Source organism: Rissa tridactyla, chromosome 10, assembly GCF_028500815.1.
Source record: "Rissa tridactyla isolate bRisTri1 chromosome 10, bRisTri1.patW.cur.20221130, whole genome shotgun sequence".
NCBI classification, from domain to species: domain Eukaryota; kingdom Metazoa; phylum Chordata; class Aves; order Charadriiformes; family Laridae; genus Rissa; species Rissa tridactyla.
Window position 1 is genome coordinate 12,347,047 of NC_071475.1, and position 22,078 is coordinate 12,369,124.

The 22,078-nt window shown below is 42.3% G+C and overlaps 1 protein-coding gene across 1 annotated transcript in view; it reads right to left on the reverse strand.

Annotated features, from left to right (window-relative positions):
• Nucleotides 1–9,883, reverse strand: part of PDZRN3 (PDZ domain containing ring finger 3) — a 143,831-nt gene extending 133,948 nt beyond the window's left edge. The window contains exons 1-3 of the mRNA XM_054216566.1: nucleotides 9,140–9,883; nucleotides 2,989–3,075; nucleotides 1,741–1,848 (exon numbers count right to left, since the gene is read on the reverse strand). Coding sequence (XP_054072541.1) covers nucleotides 1,741–1,848; nucleotides 2,989–3,075; nucleotides 9,140–9,856 — 912 coding nt within the window. The 5' untranslated portion in view covers nucleotides 9,857–9,883. The remainder of the gene's footprint in view (nucleotides 1–1,740; nucleotides 1,849–2,988; nucleotides 3,076–9,139) is intronic.
• Nucleotides 9,884–22,078: the final 12,195 nt, after the last annotated feature.

The window sequence follows — 22,078 nt, forward strand, 5'->3', positions numbered from 1 at the left end:
CTTTATTCTGGCGTTTTCTCTTATGTGAAAATGCAGCTTGAACTGTGGAAAAGACCCTGCACGAACACTGCTCACACAGGCCTGACTCCGCTCTGGGAGGAGACACGGAAAAGATGCACAGCAGAAAGCCCACCCAGCCTGCCTTCCTGTGGCGTCTTCTCAGGGTACTGGTGTGCACCCAGCAGAGCGGCATTTAGTCGCTTAGCCTGGCCTGCGCTAACATCACCAAATGCTAAACTTGTGGAGAAATGGAGCAGTATGGAAGAAGTAAAAAAAAGTTTTAAAAAAGAAAAGCAGTAAGGAGTGAGGTCCCTTGCAAGAGAGAGCAGATGCTGTAGAGCCCATGGAGGTTAGCTGTCCTTGTCCCTGTGCCGTGAGCGAGGGGGACTGCTGCAGCCAAATCCCATATGACTGCAATTACAGACCAACTTACGGTGCTTACACTCCAGGAGCCTGAACCAGGCTTGCAGAGAGGGACTAGGACATTTCCTAACTTTGGGGTATTTGATTTTCCCAAGTTTTGGTTTTCATACAGTTGTTTGGTTTGTGTGACTATGTACTACTTCAGAAACGGATGTCAGCTTTTCAAATAGGCTTTGGGGAAATACGTGCTTATGGGAAAACTTTCAGTTCAAACAAAATTGCATAGTTCTCACAAAATTGTCCAGACCTTTTCGCAATTATGTTACATCATATATATAGTTTAAGCAACTCTGGATCATTTCACAGCTCAGCTTCTTATCTTTTTATAGTTCTGCTACTGTGGCTCCATTCTTTCCCATATGAAGAAACTTAATTAATATTTTATATCCTTCTAAACTGTGAATACAATTTACCATAACAGTACAGAAAATAGCAAATACACATTGTCCCCTGCCAACAGAAAATCCTTAACAGCTGTTTATTACTCATTTGCAAAACATAAGAGCAATGGAATTCCATTACTTAGAGAAACTGGCTGTTCCATGATATCCTTGGCAACAAACACCGCACTTATCTTTTTGAACAATAGACTCCCAAAGTTTCTCCAGCTTACAAAAATAAGACAGTGAAGAATACTTTTTCTTAACTGTAAAATGCTACACAACGGGAAACTGACTCACAATCAGCTGCATTTTGTTTCATGAAAACTAACCTTTCTCCCCCAAAAAAAGAAATCTGCTCACTGCAAATTGCGAGAAACGTTTCAAGCAACCATCGCTTTCACAGGAAGAACTTTTTATTGAGGTCAAGACTTTGGCAAAATGAGAAGAAATTCAGACTGCAATCTGAGTAGCATAAGGACTTACAGACAACATTAAGACACTTTTATAATAAACCATACAGAAATTGCAGAGCAGAATTTTTTCTAACTGTTCAAAACTTGGTATTAAATACCAAGAAAAATAAAATCATGGTTTACACCACAGATATTTCACATATGGTTTTAACTAAATAACTTACAAGTTTCCAATAGCTTTAAAAAGAAATATCTACGGCATACCAGATAGATGCTAGCTCCTCAGAAAGTCAGGACATGCACATACCATCCATAATCTGGTTTCTATATTTAGGTAAGAACTATACCTAAAGCCATGAAGGTCAGCACTGAATCAAGTCAAGCATGTTTTAACAGACATGTCTTCTAGACAGTGTTTACCACAGTACATTTCTTCTAAACCCACACTAAACATCATGCCATTTGAAGACCCGAGATGGAACTCGCACTATTAAAAGGGACTGGATAATGTCTTCACATACCTCAATAATCCTGTCATGAATCTGTAGCCCTCCTTCCTTAGCAGCAGGCCCCGTGTCAACTATTTTCGATACAAAAATTCCTTCGCTAGATGAACCATCTTGATTGTCCTTTAAGGATGAAAAGAAAAATATATTATTGTACCTTGAACTAACTCTGGCCCTCAGCTAAAATTGGTCCATGTCACAACAATGCATGTAATTTGAAAGAAATATTCTTGCTGATGTCTTAATATGGAATTACTTTGTGCTAATGAGAACACCGGATACTCCCATTCTGAGAGATTAAACAACCAGGAATGGACTTCCATTAGGTACATGAGTTGCACGATAATCATTTTTCTCTTAGTACAGCTCAGTAGTAATTGTCATTACAATTATTCATAATGTAAACTCTGGTGAGACAGCAGCCTGCTTGCACATCAAACATAAGACAACAGTGCATTTTTATTTTTAATTGCACAGCTCTGCCTCTGGAGACTTAAAAATAAAACCATGAAAAACAGCTTATACCTAACAAGGTATTTTGATATTCCTGTGTATTGTGTCACCAGCTTCTACCAGTGCAGAACAACGTCTCAGAAAATTTAAAAACTCTAACTATAAAGAAAGAATAACTTTCAAGTACTAGGAATAAATCGTGATTAATGTCAGATTTCCGAGTGGCCAAGAAGTAGTTCTGAATACTTTCTAAATTACTAGGACAAGGTATAATCCACTCCTTGATCTAATTAAAGTCATATGCAGCAGCTCCAGCCAACAAGCATCCAGAAAAAATACATTAGTGAGTGTATGGTGCAGGAAACATCTGCTGAAATCATAGAATTCAAAAGTCGGTTGTTTAAGTTACATCCCTTCACCTGCACAGAGGGCTGCTTAATCTCTGGTGGAAAGGAGAGTAAATAACGTGTTCTTAATGAACTGTAAAGAGCCTAAAGCTGTGGTCCTTGAACTCATGCAACACCTTCAACGCAGTATGGTCTGAGAAAGAGATACCACAGGTTTCACCATTTTGGGAGCGACACTGCACCAATATGAACGTTGCTAGCTGTGACGATGTGCAAGAAGAAACATGTTGTGAGAGAAAGGACAGTGTAGTTACTAGACATCCGATACAAATCCGAATGCAAGAACTGCTCTGAAAGAATCCCAAGAGAAGCAAATGCTTGTCAGCAGCATTTTTCCTCTAAGTGTTGACCTACATGCTTTTCCCAACTGGAAAGGGCAAACATATTTTAACAATTAACATACCACGCATGGTCGGCCACCAATAATATTAAATCCAAGAGAGCCAGAGTCACGATGAAGGACGAGAGTCAGTGCTCTAGTTTCTTCACCCTACAAAGAACAGATAAACATACTAAAAACATTTGTGTGCATTGGTAGGTAGGATAGATAATACTTCTATGCAAGTTTGTTGGGTTGATTTCTTATTTTTTTCCCCCGATGTAGTAGAGAAAAATAGTTAGAAAACCTTTGCAGGAGCCAAGCCAGCAGCTCGCAGCCTCCAGCCACCCACCCTCCTCCAGCAGCACCTCTCTGCGAAACCCACCCCCTAAGATTTATGCGTATTTTTTATTGAGATCTACAGAGAGACACTTAACAGCAACAGAAGATATTTATATGTAATACTGGTTCCTGCAACTACTTGACCTAGTCATATGTGATGTGTTATTTAACATGCTCCATGTTTCCAGTAGTCAAATTCTTGACTTTTCCAATGCTTGACAGTGACTGAATCTTAGGACTGCATTTTTATGTTGCTTTTCTCTCATGCTAGCTACATGGCATTGTTTTAAACGGCATCAAACGTGAAGCCTTATACAACAGAAATTCTCTGGTGAGTTTTGGAAAACAGCATTAAACAAAACAGCTACAAATTTTGCAAAAGACCTAGGATGACAATTGCTCTTCGCAGCACCTGCCATGAATAATTTTTTTCTTTGGAATTCTAACACTAGCAAACCAAAAATCTTCTATAATTGAAAAACATTATGTTAATTTTCTAAACCATGAAATTGTGCAGTGAACAGTTCTCTGATTGGACAAAAAATGTACAACAAAGATAGACTGGATGGACTTGTAGCATTTGGGGGACTGCATAAACATGATCTGTTTTCCTGTCCTTACCCCAGCTTGTTCCTAACTATAGATACAAACCCATACAAAATGTCCTTTATGGCATAGTGATGTTACTTAGGTCCGTTAACTTTCCTTAAGACAAAAGTAAGTGCATGTACTGTTAAAGACAACTAAATCCTCACAGCGTACTAACTGCAGTCTCCATCAAGTGTCTGTTACAGCAAAACACTACAAAACTATACAACAGACAAGAGCAGAACACTACAAAAAGCTATTGGAATAACAGTTTTGGTTTTTTTAGAAATCAGAATGGGATCAGTTATGTCGTGCATCTACAGATATATATGAACCCTGCTACCTCCAAAGTTTTTTTCTTTGTTTTATCCAAAGGGTGAAAAAGTTATGAACACAAAAAAGTTTGAGGAAATTATCTTACAAGTCTGGTTTTCATAACCAATTAATGACAAAAATGACAACAGTTACATTGTAATTCAATGCAGATGTTTTTAGTTTGTGCATTTTTCTTCTAACACATCAATTTGAAGTTGCCAATCAAATATTAATGTCTATTAAACTCATAAAAAAATGTCAAAGTAATCCTGGATTACTGAATTACTCCTACAGATTTGGGGCTGATAACAAAGCCCAGTTCCCTGCCAGTGTAAACTGGCAGCGCTCCACTGACCGCGTGCTTGGAGCTCCACCGCAGGCGAGCTGCACCAACACATTCCACCTCAAAATTTGGTTTACAATTTTTGCATCACTTTGCGATCATTATCTTTCCTCCAGGTCAAATAATAAATAGACTTGGACCTGATACTGAGAAACATGAATAAGCTCCGACTGGTTTTATTTGGATTTGCCTGCACTCGGCATCAGCGAGAATCAGGTACCCAGGAAGGAAATATGAATTAAAGGCTATTTCCCTGCAAGTCTTCAAACCCAGACCTCAGAAAGGATTTCAAGGAGCAAATTTCCAGTCCTCTAAAACCATTTTCAGGCACTGATAATTTGGGATTTGAAAGACAAGGCCATGCCTAATGCCACTGTTTACTTCCCCTATTATGCCTTTTTAAGAAGGCAAATCAATTAGAACAATCAAGAAACAATTACGACACTGCTCTCAAGACACTTTCAGTAATTGAAGTTGAATGTTTTCATTAAAGCCTCCTTATGTGGCTATAATTTGATGGTTTTATACCTAGCAGAGCAAGTATTAAAGCAGGTGGGTTGGAATGAGTCAAAAGTGGGGGGGGGGGGGAAGGTAATGCAGCTTTTTGTAGGTATTCCTGAAAAACGCCCGGGGGGGGGATTAAAGAAACTTTCCAGCCCGTTCCGATGGATGTGTACACTCTCTCCACCTTCTCCGTGGCAGCAGCATCGTTTTACTGAGCACAACCCACGTGTCAGTGCAGAGTGCTAATCCCACCATCGGTGCCCAACCGCCCCGGCGCTGGGGAGGCAGCAGTAAATTGCCTGTAGCACTTGGGTATTTTTGCAGATTCACATCTTAACAATTCACATCTTTAACTACCTTCTTCGTTTCATAAGGAAGCCACGATGCAAATGACTTTTCCAGGGCTCTGCCTTTCTCTTCCCCGCCTCCCAACATGTCTGGCGTTCCAGTGAAACAATCATTAAACAGTGAGGTAACTGTGGAAATGCAGTGGCCGGCATCCAGCCCTGCCCCGGCAGCTGGTTCGGCAGCAGACCCGATGGTTCCTGGCATCTTGTATTCCCACAGCTGAACAGAACTCTTAAACATAATTCTTGAAATTACTGTGCTTCCCAGCTGAGTAATGTGGAGCTAATAAACTGCCTTTCCCTTTAGGTATTGGAAGACTCTAATTTCTTTGGTAGTGCTGTGGCTGAGGTCTGTCTTCGTTACGGGAAGCACTTAGCTCCTTGTTTACTGGCAAAAAGGCTGCATTGGAGAAAAAGATACCATCTTGTTTTTAAGGACTTCATCTGGCTTTTATACAATTAAAACTTGTGTTACCACCTCCACAGAGGCATTAAACTAGAGGTCCTAAATACCAGATCATGAACTGGTTCCCCAGTCTGTCCCTACCTTTGGTAGTCAGTAGAGCAGAAGGGCTGCAGCCAGCACCACCAACTGCTGCTGAGCCTCCCTACTCATTTCTTCCCAAAGGACTTTGATGGCTGTGTACATAAAGGAATGACCAGATCAGCTTATCAATAGGTGTGAACAGTGGTATGTTTCAGCAAGGATTAAGCATTGTTTGAATAGCATGAGGTTTTCCTTGATTATTTAGACTTTGATGTTTCAGGATTGACATGTCTGTTCAAAGGAAATACTAATTTTGAGTAAGACACACCATCTTCCCTGCCACTCCCTCCTCAAGCTCGCCTCACCTCTCCCCACAATAAGCCTTACCTCTCCCCACCAAGGAATAAATAGTCACTCTCTCAATAAACCTTCAAACTTGTTTTTTGGAGTAAGCACAGATCAGGCATCCAGGAAATACCCAGGAAAATTAAAACGTTCCCTCAGTGCCAACACACATGGAAAACAACTGGAGGCAGTGAAGGCACGTTTATCTGTTTAAGGAATTTATAAAATTGTGTGTGTATGTAGAAATATATCTATTTTATGTATGTCTTCTGTCAATATAGTTATGGCAGTGTTACGAAACTCCCTTCACAAATGGGAGATGGAAGCCCAGGAAAGCTATGTGATTCATCCAATATCGAAAGGAAGTTCACGCAAAGGCAAAGCCAGACCTGGGTCTCCAAAGCTGCTGCAAAAGTTTGCCCCAGCCAAAAGACCACAAATGGGGGTCTTTCACGAATGGCCCAATGTCCCTCAATATCATATTTCCCCTTTAACTAAGCATTTAAACAGAACTGCAAGTGAGCATTTCTTCTGTTTTGACTAGAGGATATGTCATCTGATTTATTCTAGATGGGTTCTACAGCTGTAGCGACAAGGAACCATCAGGCAGGGAAGTCAGAAGATCCTTTTTCTTCATCTACTGAGGAGCCAGAACATCCTACGGTAAGTTTTGGAACCACCACATTTAACCTATGAACCCAGTTTGTTAGTATCAGGCCTACTTGCATTTTAATGTAGACTGAATTATATTTATAACAAAATATATGAAATATTAATAATGATTATAATTAAATAATGATACCAATGGCACTGCATGCTTTGAATAAGAAATTACTTCTGAAATTGAAATAAGTTATTCCACATTACCATGCCTGTAATCCGTGTGTTCAGGGACCGAATCCTTAGCCCAGTCTGCATGCCCCGCTGAGCATTACAATCTGCACCGCGCAGTCTATGCCAGCGTCTCCGAGAAAATAACCCCAGAGTAAAAACTTGGAAGTGTACCACAGCCCAAAATTGGTAAAGCATCCCCTGCGCTAGGTGACTACCAAAGGTCTTTTAAAAAACCCTCTAGTGCACAAAGATGCAAGTTTCCCGATTGTACTTCTCTGGGAGCTGGGCAGACTAAAGCTGTTAGTATTGGAAAGCTGCCCAAAATGCTGTGAAAGACATGTAATTGATTGACCGCTAGACCACAAGTCTGTGGTGACATGACACCTTCCAGCTTTCTTCAGATTAGGCGCTGCTTCAGAAAACTGTATAACAGCCTTTTGTAATACGGCTGAAAACGAGCACAGTCGTCTCGGACAGCTGTATCCATAAATTTGATAAAAAGTATTGCTGGAAACTATGTACCACGCACATTCACAGCTATGTGAAGCAGCACCTTTCATGGTAATAGCAGCTCACACTACACTTTACAGAGCTGAATAACGCAAAACCAACATTATCATCACTAGCCACAAAGAAAGGAAGGAGGGGCAGTGTGAGAATAAAGGTGTGCTGTTCAGATCCGCTCAGAGACGAGGAGGTAGAGGTTCAGTGAGATGATTTCGCACAGCGGGATGGGACGATGGGCTTTCCCATCATCCACAACGTGAGAGGGAGCAAAGGCAGCTGCGTGCTGGGCCGGGGGAGCAGAGAGCCCCACAGCCATCGCAAACTATGGGGGGATGCAGGAAAAGGAGGAGACGGAAGAGAACTGGCCTGAATCTTGACGTGAATGTGAAGCCCCTGATTTATTTTCAGTTTTAGTAAGATTTTAACCAGTGTCACAACCAGCATTGCCAGAATTTAAAACAGCACATTCAGTATTAAAATACTCTTTCTGTTTTTTGAGTTAGCCAAAACACGATGGGTTGTTTTGCTCTGGGTTTCTCAAAAGAAAGAAAAGAGAAGAGAGACTCTAACATGAAGTTTTGTTTCCTTTACGCAGCTTTCTGAACCTCAACATTACCAAAGGTGTGAATACAGATGTTTGACAGTTTTGAACAGTTTAATACTGGCTGTGTCTGTGGTAGCACATTCCAGGTCACAGGGAGGACTCTGAATGTCTTCATTTAAAAGATAATTGGTTTCAAGAGCTTCCCTCGCTGGGGAGCCTCATTCCAATTAAAACTTGGGGATTGTTGTAGCTCTGGCTTTTGATTCCAGTCATTTTATAAATGGTCTGATTCTGAGGGGCTGAAGTCAAGTTAATTTTTCTCCTGCTAAATTGAGCTTTTAAAGAACTCTGTGTGACTCTGGAAAAAATGCAAGTACACAGCAGCCGTCTTGTATTTGGACACCGATGTTACAAAAATGATAGCTTCGGATCATGAAATAGCTGGCAAGGTGTCTGAGTTGTGTAATAGCTAATCCTTAAAACAGCATTTTGTGGGAAGCCATATTCTGGGACACTAGGTGAGCTAAGGGTCTGGAAAGCATTGGGTCACAACAGCCTCTTCCAATTCACTCCGCTTTGTGTTACTCCCGGGAGTCAATTTTTGGTGGTTTAATACCATTTCCAGCCCTGGAAATTCCAATTTTGCTGTTTAGAGGTTTCTTTGGGGAGAGAACTGAGAAAAAAATAGTCATACCCTGAGCTTGGTATTTTGATCCGTGAATTGCCATATGGGGTCCAGATACCAACGATGGTCACATATATATATATATATGTGGATGGAAATATATATATGGAAACCGGTAGGTGAGGGCTATTAGAAGCTAAAGCTCAGGTATTTCAAAGGCTCTGGGGCCGGACGGGCCCCTCTGGGCTCCCGCTCGCAGACCGGGGCCCCCGCGGCCCACCGCCCCGCTGCCGGCCGGGGGGCAGCCCCCACGCAGGACCGAGACCCCTGCGGGGCCCCTCCTTTCGGCAGAAACCCGCCGAGAGACAGGCGGGAAGGCGTCCCCCCTCCGAGCCCCGCACCGCCGCCGGGGGGAGCGCAGGGACGGGGGGACCGGGCGTCCCGCCCCCCTTACCTTGCCGGGGGAGGCGGCGCGGGCGCGGGCCAGGGCGTCGAGGCGAGCGCTGTACTGCGTGAAGCGCTTCTGATATCGCAGCGCCGTCACCTGCAGCTCCAGCTGTGCCGCCGCCAGTCGCGACAGCAGCGACTGCTCCCGCTTGCCGGCTCGCAGCGCCTCCTTCTTCAGCGCCTTCTCCAGCCCCGCCGCCCGCGCCTGCAGCGCGGCCCCGTGGGCTCGCAGGGCGCGGAGGCAGCCGTGGCCACCGGCCCGCCGCTCGCCGTGGGTCAGCATCAAGCCGCAGCCCTGCTCGCAGAGGCCGGCGGGCCGCGCCTCGCAGCGCTCCCGCATGTGGGCTTCCACGTCGCGGAGGTTGAGGACCTGGCGGCAGCCGCGGTTGCGGCACTTGGCCGGGGAGAAGTCGCAGGTCTCGGCGTGTTCGCCCAGGTGCTGCAGGGGCACCACCGCCTCGCAGCCCCGCGCGTGGTTGTCGCACTTGATGTCCAGCTTGAGGATGAGGCTCTTGAGGGGCAGGACGTGGTTGAGCTCCTTGGTGGAGATGCGCTGGCAGTTGACGGGGCAGCTGCCCTGCTGCACCACCCAGGGCAGCACGCAGCCGGCGCAGAAGACGTGGCCGCAGGGGGTGGTCAGCGGGTCCTCCAGAACTTTGTTGCACAGGTTGCATTTGAAGTCGGGATCCACGTCCCCGTTGAAGCGATCCAGCTCGAACCCCATCCTCCTTCCGCTGTGCCCCCCCCCCCAAAAAAAAAAAAAAAAAAAAGCGGGGAAAAAACCACCCAAAAAAGGGGAAAAAAAGCCCAGCCAAAGTAACCAAAGTGCGGAGACGGGACGGGAAAGGCAACAAAATAACAATAAATAAATCTCAAGCAGCTACCCCCGCCGCCCCAGGAGGAGCTCCGGCGCCCAGCCCGGCCCGCAGCGGTGCCGGGGGAGCCGCGGCGCCCGCGCTATCCCCTCCGCCCCCGGCCGCTCTGTCCCCGCTGCTGCCAGCCCCGCTCCGCCGCCGCCTGCGCACAGCGCCGCCGCGCGCCGCCCGCCCCGCCCCGGCCACGCCCACCCGGGACGCCCCGGGGGTCCCCCCCGCGGCCGGGTGGACACGGACACACACACAAGGGTGGCTTTGTTTCGGGGGGTGGCAGGTATCCCGGGGGTGGGCGGCGGGAGGGGTCCCCGGGGGGGACGGGAGGGGAGCGGGGGGAAAGGGGACGGTGGCTGGGAGCGGGGGGGAGAGGAGGAGGGCAGGGACGCGGGAGGATGCGACAAGGTGAGAGAAGGAGAGGAAGGAGGGGCACAAGCGATCGTCCCGTTTAACGCGCGGTCGGTAACGAACGGGACGGCTGGCCCGAGGGGGAGTGTGGGGACACGGTGGCTGGGGACAGGCAGAAGTTGGGGACTTGGGAAAGGGCGCTGCGTGGTGCTGCCCTCCCGGGCCGGGTCCCGGCGAGCTGCTGAGGAACTGGACCGACTGTTCAGTACGGGGAGTATCTCGCTTTGGTGAGACATCCTTACCCTGCCACTGGGAAGAAGCTCAGAGAGACCAGTCTGCCAGTGCTGCTCGGGTCCTTATGGAACTGGGATGCGTTTTTTCTGTGTTTGCATAGCCTGTTAATCCCCCATTAATGCCACTTGGATGTTAGTGAGGGGGATCCGAAAAGGTCGCTGCTTTTGATTTCTGTTTCTGCCTGGAGATGATTTAAAAGCACTCCAGAATATGCTACAAAAAGCTGGCCAGACCACACCTGAAGTACCAGACATAGCATTAGGCAAAAACAATTTCTCTTACAAGGCAAATATTCAAGTACCGAATAAAGCAATAAAAGAGAACAGCTTTGTTCATTGTGGATGGCAGAGCAGAATTCTCACATGCACTAAAGCCACATACCAGCTCAATTGTTCTTTTAATGTCTTTTGCTGTATGGCAAAGTCGAAGCCCGACCAGAAACTTCAGTTTCAAATGACCTTTAGTATATGCCTATTATATCCCGGTAAAATGACTTTCTGAACGTCTGGGATGAGTATTTGTCTGTTAGTGCCCTTTAGAAGATAACAGACCAGTGGTTACACAGCTATGTTCCCAATTCAGTCTCAGGCAAGTAGTTTTTAGTATTAAGGGTTTTCACTTTTCAAATATGAATTCCATCTGTAGTGCTCATTTCATTCTAATAATTAATGTTCCGTAAAGCTTAAGGTCGCTTTTAGCTGTATACGTGACTCTAATGAAGAAAGCGTGCACCACATATTTAGAGTTATATACCTAGCTAAGGAATTGTTTTACAAATTTGTTCCTTAAAAAAAAAAAATAATTATGGAATATAGGACTATGCCTGCAGGTTTTCTGCTAAATCCATCTGAAGGTTATGCGCAGTCCAGGGCCATGGTGATAAAGTTTAATTAATACATGTATATCACTGGCTTTCTGAGTATTCTATTTGATCTATAGTGGTGGTTCCCATATTTTCTTTTTGTGCTTCAGTGCCTTTTTCCTCTTCCTCCTCTTTCTCTTTTCCTCCCTCCCACCACCTGGACCACCAGCTGCGCACTCTGCGATCCTCCATGCTTTGGCTGTAATGTTGGTACGCTTCACCGTAGGACACCGTTGTTTTGCAGTTTGTCACAAGAGCTCGGACAGCTGTTACTAGTCATGGCATCCATTCTTCGTGGTGGGCATTTATCTGAAATAAAACTTCAGATTACAGGGTCTGGGGATGCACACAGTCCAGATGAGCGACTGGAGTGTTGGTGTTCATGTCGGTAGCTGCTGTCTCAGGCCTTGTCTGATGGGGAAATCTATCAATGCAACTGTTTCTGAATAGGCTTTTTTCAAGATAACTGCTCTAAATTAGTGCCCCGTGTGACCACCGGTCTTGTGACCTTCTTTACATGAGTTTATAAAGTGCCCCGCGCATTCAGGATGGTTGTAAATAGAAATAGAAATACATTACTTCCTTCAGTGACAGCTGTAGCAGTTTTGGTTTAGTATTTCAAAGATGTTGATGGAGGATGCTTGAGGCCATTCCTGTTGAAGCCAGAGGCAGAGCTTTTATTGATTTCAATGCGAATGATGTCAGCACCAGGTTCCTTAGGCTATTTGAAACTGTACAAATATTTGGATGGAAAATATGGGCAAGAGCTTGAATAACATTTTCATTCGGAGTCATGGCTAGGCAGATGGTGTGCTGAATTCTGTGATACGCTTTAATGTGCCATTTATGTAGGAGTAGATACTTTCTTTAAAAATTAAAACTTTTGAAGGCCACTGCAGCCTTGCATTGAGATGACAGTTTGGAGTGCTGACAGGGAATTGAAGTTCCCCTCTCCCTGCTGCCGTTATCCACAGGAGAAGGCACAAATAGAGCTTTCCCTACTGGAGACACTTACATTTCAGTTCTCCCTTGGAAAAAATGTTTAAAAAGCAGTCTCTCAACATGAGCCTTTAATGTTATTTTCAAAGGCTGAGGTTTGAAACTGAAAAGAGGTTTGGTTTCCAGTGTATTGCCACCAGGGCTGAAATTACATTGCCACAGCTATAGAAGGTCATTTTTAGTTAGTCAGGTCTCTCATCATCAGAGGTAGTGTACTGGGGTGGGACCATTACTGAACCATTAGGGCTCTGTCATTTAACTTTGCTGTCCTGTCCACAATGCCAGCTCTCAAAGGTCATCAAAACTAAGGCTTTTGCAGCAGGTTTCATTCGGTCTGTGGTTTTTTTCTGCTGCTGTGAAGTTTCCAGTCTCACAGAAAATCAAATGCAATTTGATTGGAGGTACTAATTCATCTTCATTTGCTGTTTGTTCATAAAGGTTAGCATCATTTTATGTTTGCTTATGAGTTCTTTCCAAAAACCATGATTCTTTTTTACTTCATTTTGTCTTTAAAAAAGTAGGAACCATTAGGTAATGCAGAGAAAGAGTCGAATCCTGCTCCACGGCAGCCATCTGTGTCATTCTTCTGCCTTATTTGAATCTGACAAAACCCCTGAGGTTAACAGGACATGTCCAATGTAACATGGTCTTCCTCATGCACTTAGCTCTTGCGTTGGAGCCTTTTGGAAACTGAAACTCACAATGGTCCTGGGCATATTGAAAATATGTGTAGTGTATTTAGAATATATGCAGTATATTTAAAATGTCTCTAAAATGTCAGGATCTTCTCAACATTCTGTTCATTGCTAAGCACTGAAGCACTGTACAGAGTTATACATTTGAAAGATTCTATATTCTATGACATTTTATGACCTTTCTTGTACTGTGTATGTTTTACATGATTTTCTTTATCTATCTGTGTAGCTCCTATCATTAAAATTCAAGTAAAATTGCCTAAATCCTTTATTTTTACTGCTGGTAGAAATGTAAGTTTTCATTAATAGAAGATACACAAACGAGCTGGTGAAAGTGCACCAAATAAAATGTCGGTCTTGTAATGGTAGAGCATTGCCCATATCAACCAGAGTAGAGACGGTTCATAATGATAATGGTTTATGTGACATTTATATTAAGTATTTTGTAAGAGGTTAGACTCTGGCTTGGCAGTTGAGTTAGGATTTCAGGATTTTACATGTATGAGTAGAAGGTCAATACAATATTAAAATGGATGCTTAGAAGTAAGTTGTTCTCATCGTTTTTCTCATTAATATGCATCAATATTTACTCTTTAATCAAAACGGTGCCAGTGGTGGGTGTTGTGTGTATTCTGGAGATGTGTCACACAGTTTAGAAAAAGAAAGAAGGTACATCCTAGCTATTAAACAAAGACAATTTGACTGTTAAGAGACAAAAGGTACTTTTTTTAAACATGAGGAGGTTTGGGGGTCTTTTCTCTTTAAAAAAAAGAACACATATTAGCAATAGAATGAGCCGCATCAAAAATCTGTATCAAATCCCTCTCTCTCTGAAGAAACATTTAAGCAAGAAGTAACAGATAGCACATGAGCATCCTTTCTTGATGTTCCCTGTGTGTTTTTGTGTAGTTGCTTAAGAGCTACTTCACTGCCTCAGAAATTTAGCTGTTTTCAGACACATACTTGGACTGGCATCATCTGAGCCTATTTCATAACTGGCTTCCTTCTCATTACCTCTTCACATAACTAAAGTCATAGTAAAGTTTATATTTTATTCATGAATAATTGAGAGACAAGGTCCACAAGAATTTTGGCTATAAGTACACATTCCTATATTAATATGGCTAGAGATAAATATAACATAATGCTCTTATTTCTGGGGCTTTTTAGGAAATTTGATCAGTCAGCCTTGTTGAGTGCTCTTTGTCTAAGCAGTTACATTAATTCACCACTACAATATCTGAGAGTCTTGAAGTTACTTATTATACATTTTGTTATGAACAATCCTCACTAAGTCTTCAGCTGAGTGCTAGAAACTGAATTCTGCTTTTTCTGCGCAGTTCTTCACTTGGTGTTGGAGCCAGTTTTGGTGAGCAGTTGCTTTTTATGAGTAATTCAGTGATTTGAGTACACGTCTGAGGCGCAGACCTGACCACCACTTGCCCAAAACTACACAAGGATGCCAAATTTCAGTGGAGGCTACATCCCAGCAACCACCCAGTATCCAGTACTATGGCCATAAATGCTGTATCTTTGAATTTCCTCAGCAGTAGGTATCAAATTATGATGTAGACGCCACATTCTGTACCATATAATTTCTTTGTCTTTTCCTCCCTTATTTAAACAATTTAGAGAGAGAGAACTGACATTATATATGTCTAATTCCCTTTCGCACGTCTTACACGTTGTAACTAATGATAACATTTAAATCCAGACTGTAATTAACTCAGTGGTAATGGGTGGGACGTAAAACACAAGCCATAATTTAGAGGCATATTCTATAGGAGTTTGTACGATGAATTCAGTAATAGCGGAGGTCAGTCCACGTCTCGGAGAATAGAGAGTGCTCAGTGAACACAAATTGCTGAGCACCTTTTCCCCATTTTCCATGCACAGACCTGTCAGATAGTACTGACACATGGGGCATTTTGCATGGGTAGGTGTGTTTGGGATTCCGTTTAGCTGACAAAGCGGAGAGCCTTTGGATTGTCCTTAATTGACAGTCTGGCCCCATGAAAAAGAGGTGAAGCTGTCTTTATCTGTGACTCTGTGTTCACATATAAACATTTCTGAAAGTCTTTAAGTCCAACCCTTTTCTCTTATAATGTGAAAAAATATTCCTGCTTTTGAGAACAGGAATGAAAATTAATTTACTTTTCATATGGGCAGAATGACTGTGAATAATGTGGAATGTTTCATTTTTTCCACATCAGCAATGCTGCTTTATCTCAGGATGCTTTTGTACCGTTTCCAGAATAAACAGTTCTTAGTGCTTGCACAAGGTGTATTTGACAAGCAGGCTTTTGTGATCATCCACTATTTCTTAGGTAGAGCAGTTACCCCGCTTATGTATTTACAGCACTGTTTACCTTTTTATAAGCTAAGGAGAAATTCCCTTTTAAAACATATGTCTTAGTTCAAAAGCAGAAGCCTTATGGAAAGCCCAGTCTGTTAAACAAAATTTCTTAAATTCCGGGTCAGGTGAGCCCCAAGACAGAAAAGAAAAAAAAAAAAAGGTTAGGAGAATGCTGCTTTGCCTGATGAGTGCTATAGCAGGATGTTGTCAAGACCACAGCTCTATATGGGTTCCGGGGGGCACAGAGTATCTTTGGATGGTAAGTCCAGCTGTTGCTATTGACCTCTGTCTCTAGAAGTTTCTAAATTGCTGATTGCCAGAAGCTAGGAGAGAATCACTGCAAACAGACCTTATCTGTGCAAGATGAGTATCTCCAGCTGATTGGTTTTAGAGGCAGGATTCTGGGCTTGATGACCTTTAATTTGATCCTAATTGAGCTTTTGGCTTGTTTTTTTTTTTTGGTAGTCAAGGTATTTTGGAAAAGGGTTGTGGCTTAAGGAAATCTTTTTCATTTCAGTGCTCTTGGATTTTCTGTGGAATTTATATTGCTTTAAAACACAAGTTTTTAAAAAGGAGGTTCCAGTACTTAGAACTAGTAAGCATGGATTTTGAAGAGTTATTTCTTTATTTCTTGTTGGGAAAGGTGTGGGATAAAATGAAGCCACGGGTAGAGAGGTGTAACAGGCCTTTGGGAGTTAAAGCAGGAACATGACAAAATTTGCCTGGTGAAAAGAAGCAAATATGGTGAGTGTGTGGAATGTGCGACTTGAAAAAAAATGTATGCCGTTTTAGAAATTAATAATAATTAATGTATGTGATTTAAAATACTGTAATAAAAATAAGTTTAATCCTTTTTAAAATAAACTTTGTATGATCAGGCTAGGATAGGCATGAAACCGGGTATGTGGGTCAAAAATGTCTTACTGTGGTCTGGACCTTGATGGGAAGGGTTGAGAACTGCTGTTTAGTGTATGCGCTCTTCATTCAACTCTGGGAGCTGAACAAGAGCTCAAAAAAGTTATATATCTTACGTGTTAAAAGATTTGATATGGGAGGATTTTATATCAGTGTTCTGCTTGCTGCATTGCGACTGTTTATCCCAGCCTGTACAGAGATGTGCAATAACATCACAGTGATGTTTCGGAGAAATAGTGAGCTTGATCCTTCGTGTGATAGAAGTGAAAGATGTCTGTAGGAAACTTCCCATATACAGCCAGAGATCTCATACCAAAAACCTCATTTTTATATTTCGGGGATGTTAAATCGGTGACATTCTTGCCAGGGAAGTGCTAGAATTGGGGAACGGTTAAGCCAGTGTGATCCAAGCCTCCAAGTGATCCAGTGTGAGCCTCTTGATCCAAGTTAAAGTTTTGGTTAATATTAATGATCAAAGATCTTAAGAATTTAGTCCCCATTGAATTAGACAGTCAGTGGATTAACAAGACATATGCTAAGAAGCTTACGCTCGGTCAAGCCATTGTTTTTCTCATTAATATGCATCAGTATTTACTCTTTAATCAAAATGGTGCCAGTGATGGGTGTTGTGTGTATTCTGGAGATGAGTCGCACAGTTTTGAAAAAGAAAGAAGGTACATCCTAGTTATTAAACAAAGACAATTTGACTGTTAAGAGACAAAAGGTACTTTTTTTAAACATGAGGAGGTTTGGGGGGTTTTTCCCTTTAAAACAAAGAACACACTTGAAGGTACAAAGACTCTTCCTCTTTCCATGAGCAGAGTCCTTTGGGAGCTCTAAACTTCTTTAGGCGTCATGGCTGACTAGGTACAGAGACCCCCAAGGCCTCTCCGCTATGGCTCTTTTATGTGACTTTCTAGTTGTGCAATGATGTGGAGCGTCAGGAGCTTTTAAAAATCTGTATTTGTGCTCTGAACACCACAGAACTTGAGTGTAGTCCTACTGCACAAGATGCTGCGCCAGATCTATTCAAATTACATTGTTAAATATTAATATTCATAGCTATCTTGCTCTAATGAGAAACACTTTGTGTAGCTCTCAGAACGGTTTCAGTTTTAGCCTTATTTTTGTTTTTCAAATGTCTCGATCTAGGCAGCTTCCAGCTCCTTTCTTTTCTTTCTTCTTTTTTTTTTTCCTGTGGTTTTGCAATATTAAGTATGCCCTGAAATTTTGTTAGCATTTTAGACATTATCATTTAGTTGGAAAGTATAGTTGGTGTTTCTAAGAGCTTTTTCTGAACTTTGACAAAGGTTTTAAAATGAAGAAAAATAGCATCTTTTTATTTTGTCAGTCTCTGCTACATTTGTCAGTGACAGAATGTGAGCCTCTTGGCAAAACAGTTTTTAATATAAATGCTAGATCTGACTGAAAAAATAAAAGCAGAATTTTCTGAAAACTTCTTGAAATGTCAAATTTGTTGTCACTGTAAAAAGTTAAAAACAGATCATTATGAGAAAATATTGTCTACAGGTTTTTTTTAATGATTCCTAAATGCAAAATGTAAATTTTCTGTACAGTTTTTTTCTTAAAATTGTACTAAAATAGATACTTGCATTTTTTATTTCTGAAATAATTAGTTTTGAAAAAAAAACACATTTTGATCGCCAGGATGCCACATAAAAATGCCAGGAAAATGTGTTATCAGAAAAAATAGCAAAGTAATGATAATAATACAGCTAATGCTATATTTTAATTAAAAACAAAACAGGGACAATTTTGAAAGACGTTAACATAAAAGGGGTCTTAACTTTTTCAAGCAGGTCTAATAATATAAAGGACAAGTCACCAACAGCATGAAGGAGACTTTGTTTATTTATTTGTGTTTTTAGGAGGGCTTACTCATGAGGCTGAAACTTGGGATTTTGGAGAAGAGAGGATGGTCTGGAGCAGAGGACTGGTGTGGATATCCAAGTAAGTCAAGTTTGAAACGAGGACTGTGCTCCACATTCAGCATGTGGCCAGTTTCCCTCTCCAGGGCACACGTCTGTGAGCAGGAATGGCAGCTTTGATAATCAAGGGGATGGAGGTGGGGATGGAGATTTCTGTCCTGGGAAATGCTCTGGGTGTCGTATAGAAAAGAGAAGGAAAGCAATGGAGGCTCCAGAGGGAGCAGTTGATGTGCTCTAGGAGGTGAAGAGACTCCTAGGGAGAGCAAAGCTGGTCTCATGTGGGAGCTGTGATGTGTTTGTGTCCTCCGAGACCTGTATGTGTACCTGGGTTTAAACAGTTTCAGGGAGAAGCACAAGAAACTCCACTATTTATGGTCACTCTTTCTCACTTGTTTTTCGTAATTTTACTAGTTAAGGTCTTACGGAGTTTGTTCCCAAACCTAGTGTATACAAAAAGGAGTAGAGACACTTGCAGGGCCTGAAGTAGGCTAAGATAACTAACAGCTATCGACAGCCTGGCCAGTCATGTATCAGAAACAGAGCTGAGGTCCGTGATCTAAACATGCCAGTGTCCCAGGTCCACTGTGTGGCTCCTTTGGACCAAGCCTTCCTCCAGGGAAAAACTTTGGAGGTGGGGAGGAATTATTTTAATTTCATATCCCTCATTTTTCCAAAAAATGTCTTGACATGGCCATCTCCACAACTATTCTGAATTGCTCCAGTTTTTTACCTCTCTGTGGAAATTTCCATTGACATTGCAATGGGAATAAAATTTTGAAAATAGCCTAAATAGCAGTTCCACATGTATTGCTTCTTTTCTCCCTTCTGCTTCACTGCAGCTCATGTTTTTCACCGTGTAGATAAACTAGGTGGCTGAAAGCTTAGCAACTTATTTAGGATCAAGGCTTTCTCCCAAATTGCAAAGCAGAGAATCCTGCTAAACATCAGGAGAAGATCTAACTAGTACAGAGTGTTATATGATTGGTAACAAATCCCTTTCTGTAGCTGTTTGCTGCTGCGGGCTGTTTTAGGAAGATGATTGTTTTCAATATAATGGCTTGCACTGTTATGTTTGTACATCGCTTTATAACAATGAGGACATTATGAGATTGCTCCCATACCTACTCTTCATGTTCTCCTAATTAATTTTCCGTTAGACATCATTTATAAAAACTACAACAAGATTTTTCCATACTGCAGTTAAAATAATTGTTCTTTGTAAAAGGACCTTGTGCCGTGAAGTCCAGGGACTTCACCTATGGTACTTAAGGCCAACGCAAAACCTTACTTCACTTGCAAGCTATGACTGTGACTGCACCCAGCATCCTGCAGATTCCAAAAGGTGCTGTAGGGACCTTCTTGATATTTGCTACTTAAACAGCTGTATATTGGGGATGAGAGGTGCTTTTTCTGCCCAGTCTGTTGTTTGATCATCGGAACTGCAGCTAAGAGACATTGTGGGAAGAGCAGACTGGTTGTGTCTCCCTGAGACATGTTTATATAAGGCACTGGTTGCTCTGCACTGTGTTTCTGGCTATATGCAGTCAGAGTGGGTACGTACTGCTTGCAGCCCCAAGTAACACAAGCTCCAAAGCCTGTCCCTTTAGCCCAGTTTCTGAAGACCGATTTATTTAGTTCTGAAGGCAAGTATTACCTAAAGATGTGGGGTTTTATTCTGCAGTAGCTTTATGCCTTCTAATTCTTATTTCATTAGCCACTGTGGAAGTTTACTTTATTTTTCCCACCAATGTGAAGAGAAATTCAGTAAAGTTTGTGAAGAAAACGGGGCTGACTGGTGAAAAATCATGAGAAAACCATGGTATAAATAGTTGTTTTATAGATTATTGAAGCTTGATGAAGTAGGCTCTAGTGACTGATTTAAGTCATTGAATAACAAGATAGAAAATAATGGAAAAAGCCAAAGGTAACAGCCTTGATGGTAAAGTTAAATGATTTATCTGACTATAGCAGTTCTAAAGTCAAAGGTTAGTGTACTGAACTGGTGTAAGGAATTATTTCAGGAGGCATGCAAAGCTCTTTCAGGTTGCTGAAATTTGTTTAAGTTGTACACTTGAGGCCCTTAGTATTGGCCTCAGTTATATAAAAGTGCAGTGTTGACCTCTACTGTGGAACGTTAGCACATATACAATTATCAGGAATTTACTGAAGACAAACAGGACAGCACCGTTCAGACCAATGGCAAAAGTAAGGGTAAAACTGTAGGTAATAATAGTAAGGTAATAGGTTAATTTTTTTTTATATAGTCAAATACTATGATTCATACTTTCGTATTTTTCCAAACATGTGGAGAACGTTCATTCCTGTCTAACAGATCCCAACTGCTAAATTACCTCTGATATGTAGGCAATAGTATTACAGTAGCTAGCAGGAATTTGGGCATCTGTGTCTAAACCCCATTTTCCTCCTTTTTGCACTGACACCTGCCTGCCTTTACTTTCCTATATAGCCTGCTTGTCATATGCTTTTTCATTCTGCCCTGTCAGTTTCCTCCCTGTTGCTCTTCTTTTGTTTCTTCTTTCATTTCTCCACTCATTTCCTCGCCCTCTCCATATTTTCTCATCTCACGCTGCCTTACCAGTGTGACTACCATTCTCTATCTTTCCAACCCACGGCATCTGGTTTTACTTGGCTGTCCTTGGCAGGCCTTTTATATTGCTCAAGGGGTTGGCTTCTTACTGGAATATACACCCTTCTGGGGCCTTGGCTGGTAAATGTTAATGCTCAAACTGTGTCTGTGCGCTGTTGGTGGCATTTTGCAGAAGTTCTTGGTCTCTGGAGTCAAGTCTGTCACAAGGACAAAGACTATGTCTGTTCTCAAACACTGGAGCTTCTGCACAGGAGGGAAACGTCAAAGGGACCTGGAAAAAAGTAGAGCAGAGGAAGCTGCAGGTCCACAGACCTTTGAAAGTGGTGCACCTATGAAGAAAACTTAAAAATAGTGACGTGGAGAGGAGCAGAGGTGGGTACTATGTTGGGGATGCTGCTTCTCTTTGTTTGGAAAGACTGTCCCACATGGGGCAGGACAAAGGGAGAGGGGTGTATAATCCTACTTAAAATAGCTGTCAAGAAGAAATACATATCACAAGTGATAAGATCTGAGGAAAGAACTACAACGCTAGTGAATATAAATTGCTTACAAGTGCCGCTTAGCTCTGCCCAGCAGAATGCAAGCTGTTTTTTGTTAAAACAGTGCATGCATTTTTGAAAATTCGAAAAAGTGGAATTAAGTTAATGATAGGCCTAGAGAGAGGAAGGTAGGAGACTGGCAGATTTTTTGAAAAGCGTGGACACATTGATGCCTCTCCCATCCGCTGCTGGAAGCTAGCAACTTGGTGGGAGTAGTAATGAAGGGAACTGATTGTAGAAATAACACACAACTTAGCCTTGCACTTTCCTAGCAAGAAGTCCTGTTACACACCAACGTAATTCTGCTTTAGCATTGATTTATCTGGGAGATAAATGAGCTTCTTTCATTATTATTTGTTGTTGATTTTTTTCATATGGCTCTACTATTTGATGGTTATTTTCCCATAACATTTTCCCAGCATGCCTTCAGAAATATCAGAAAATACTCAGAAACACTCCAGAAAAGTGCCAACTAAATATTCCACAAAGTGCTTGCAGATCTTGTGCAATGT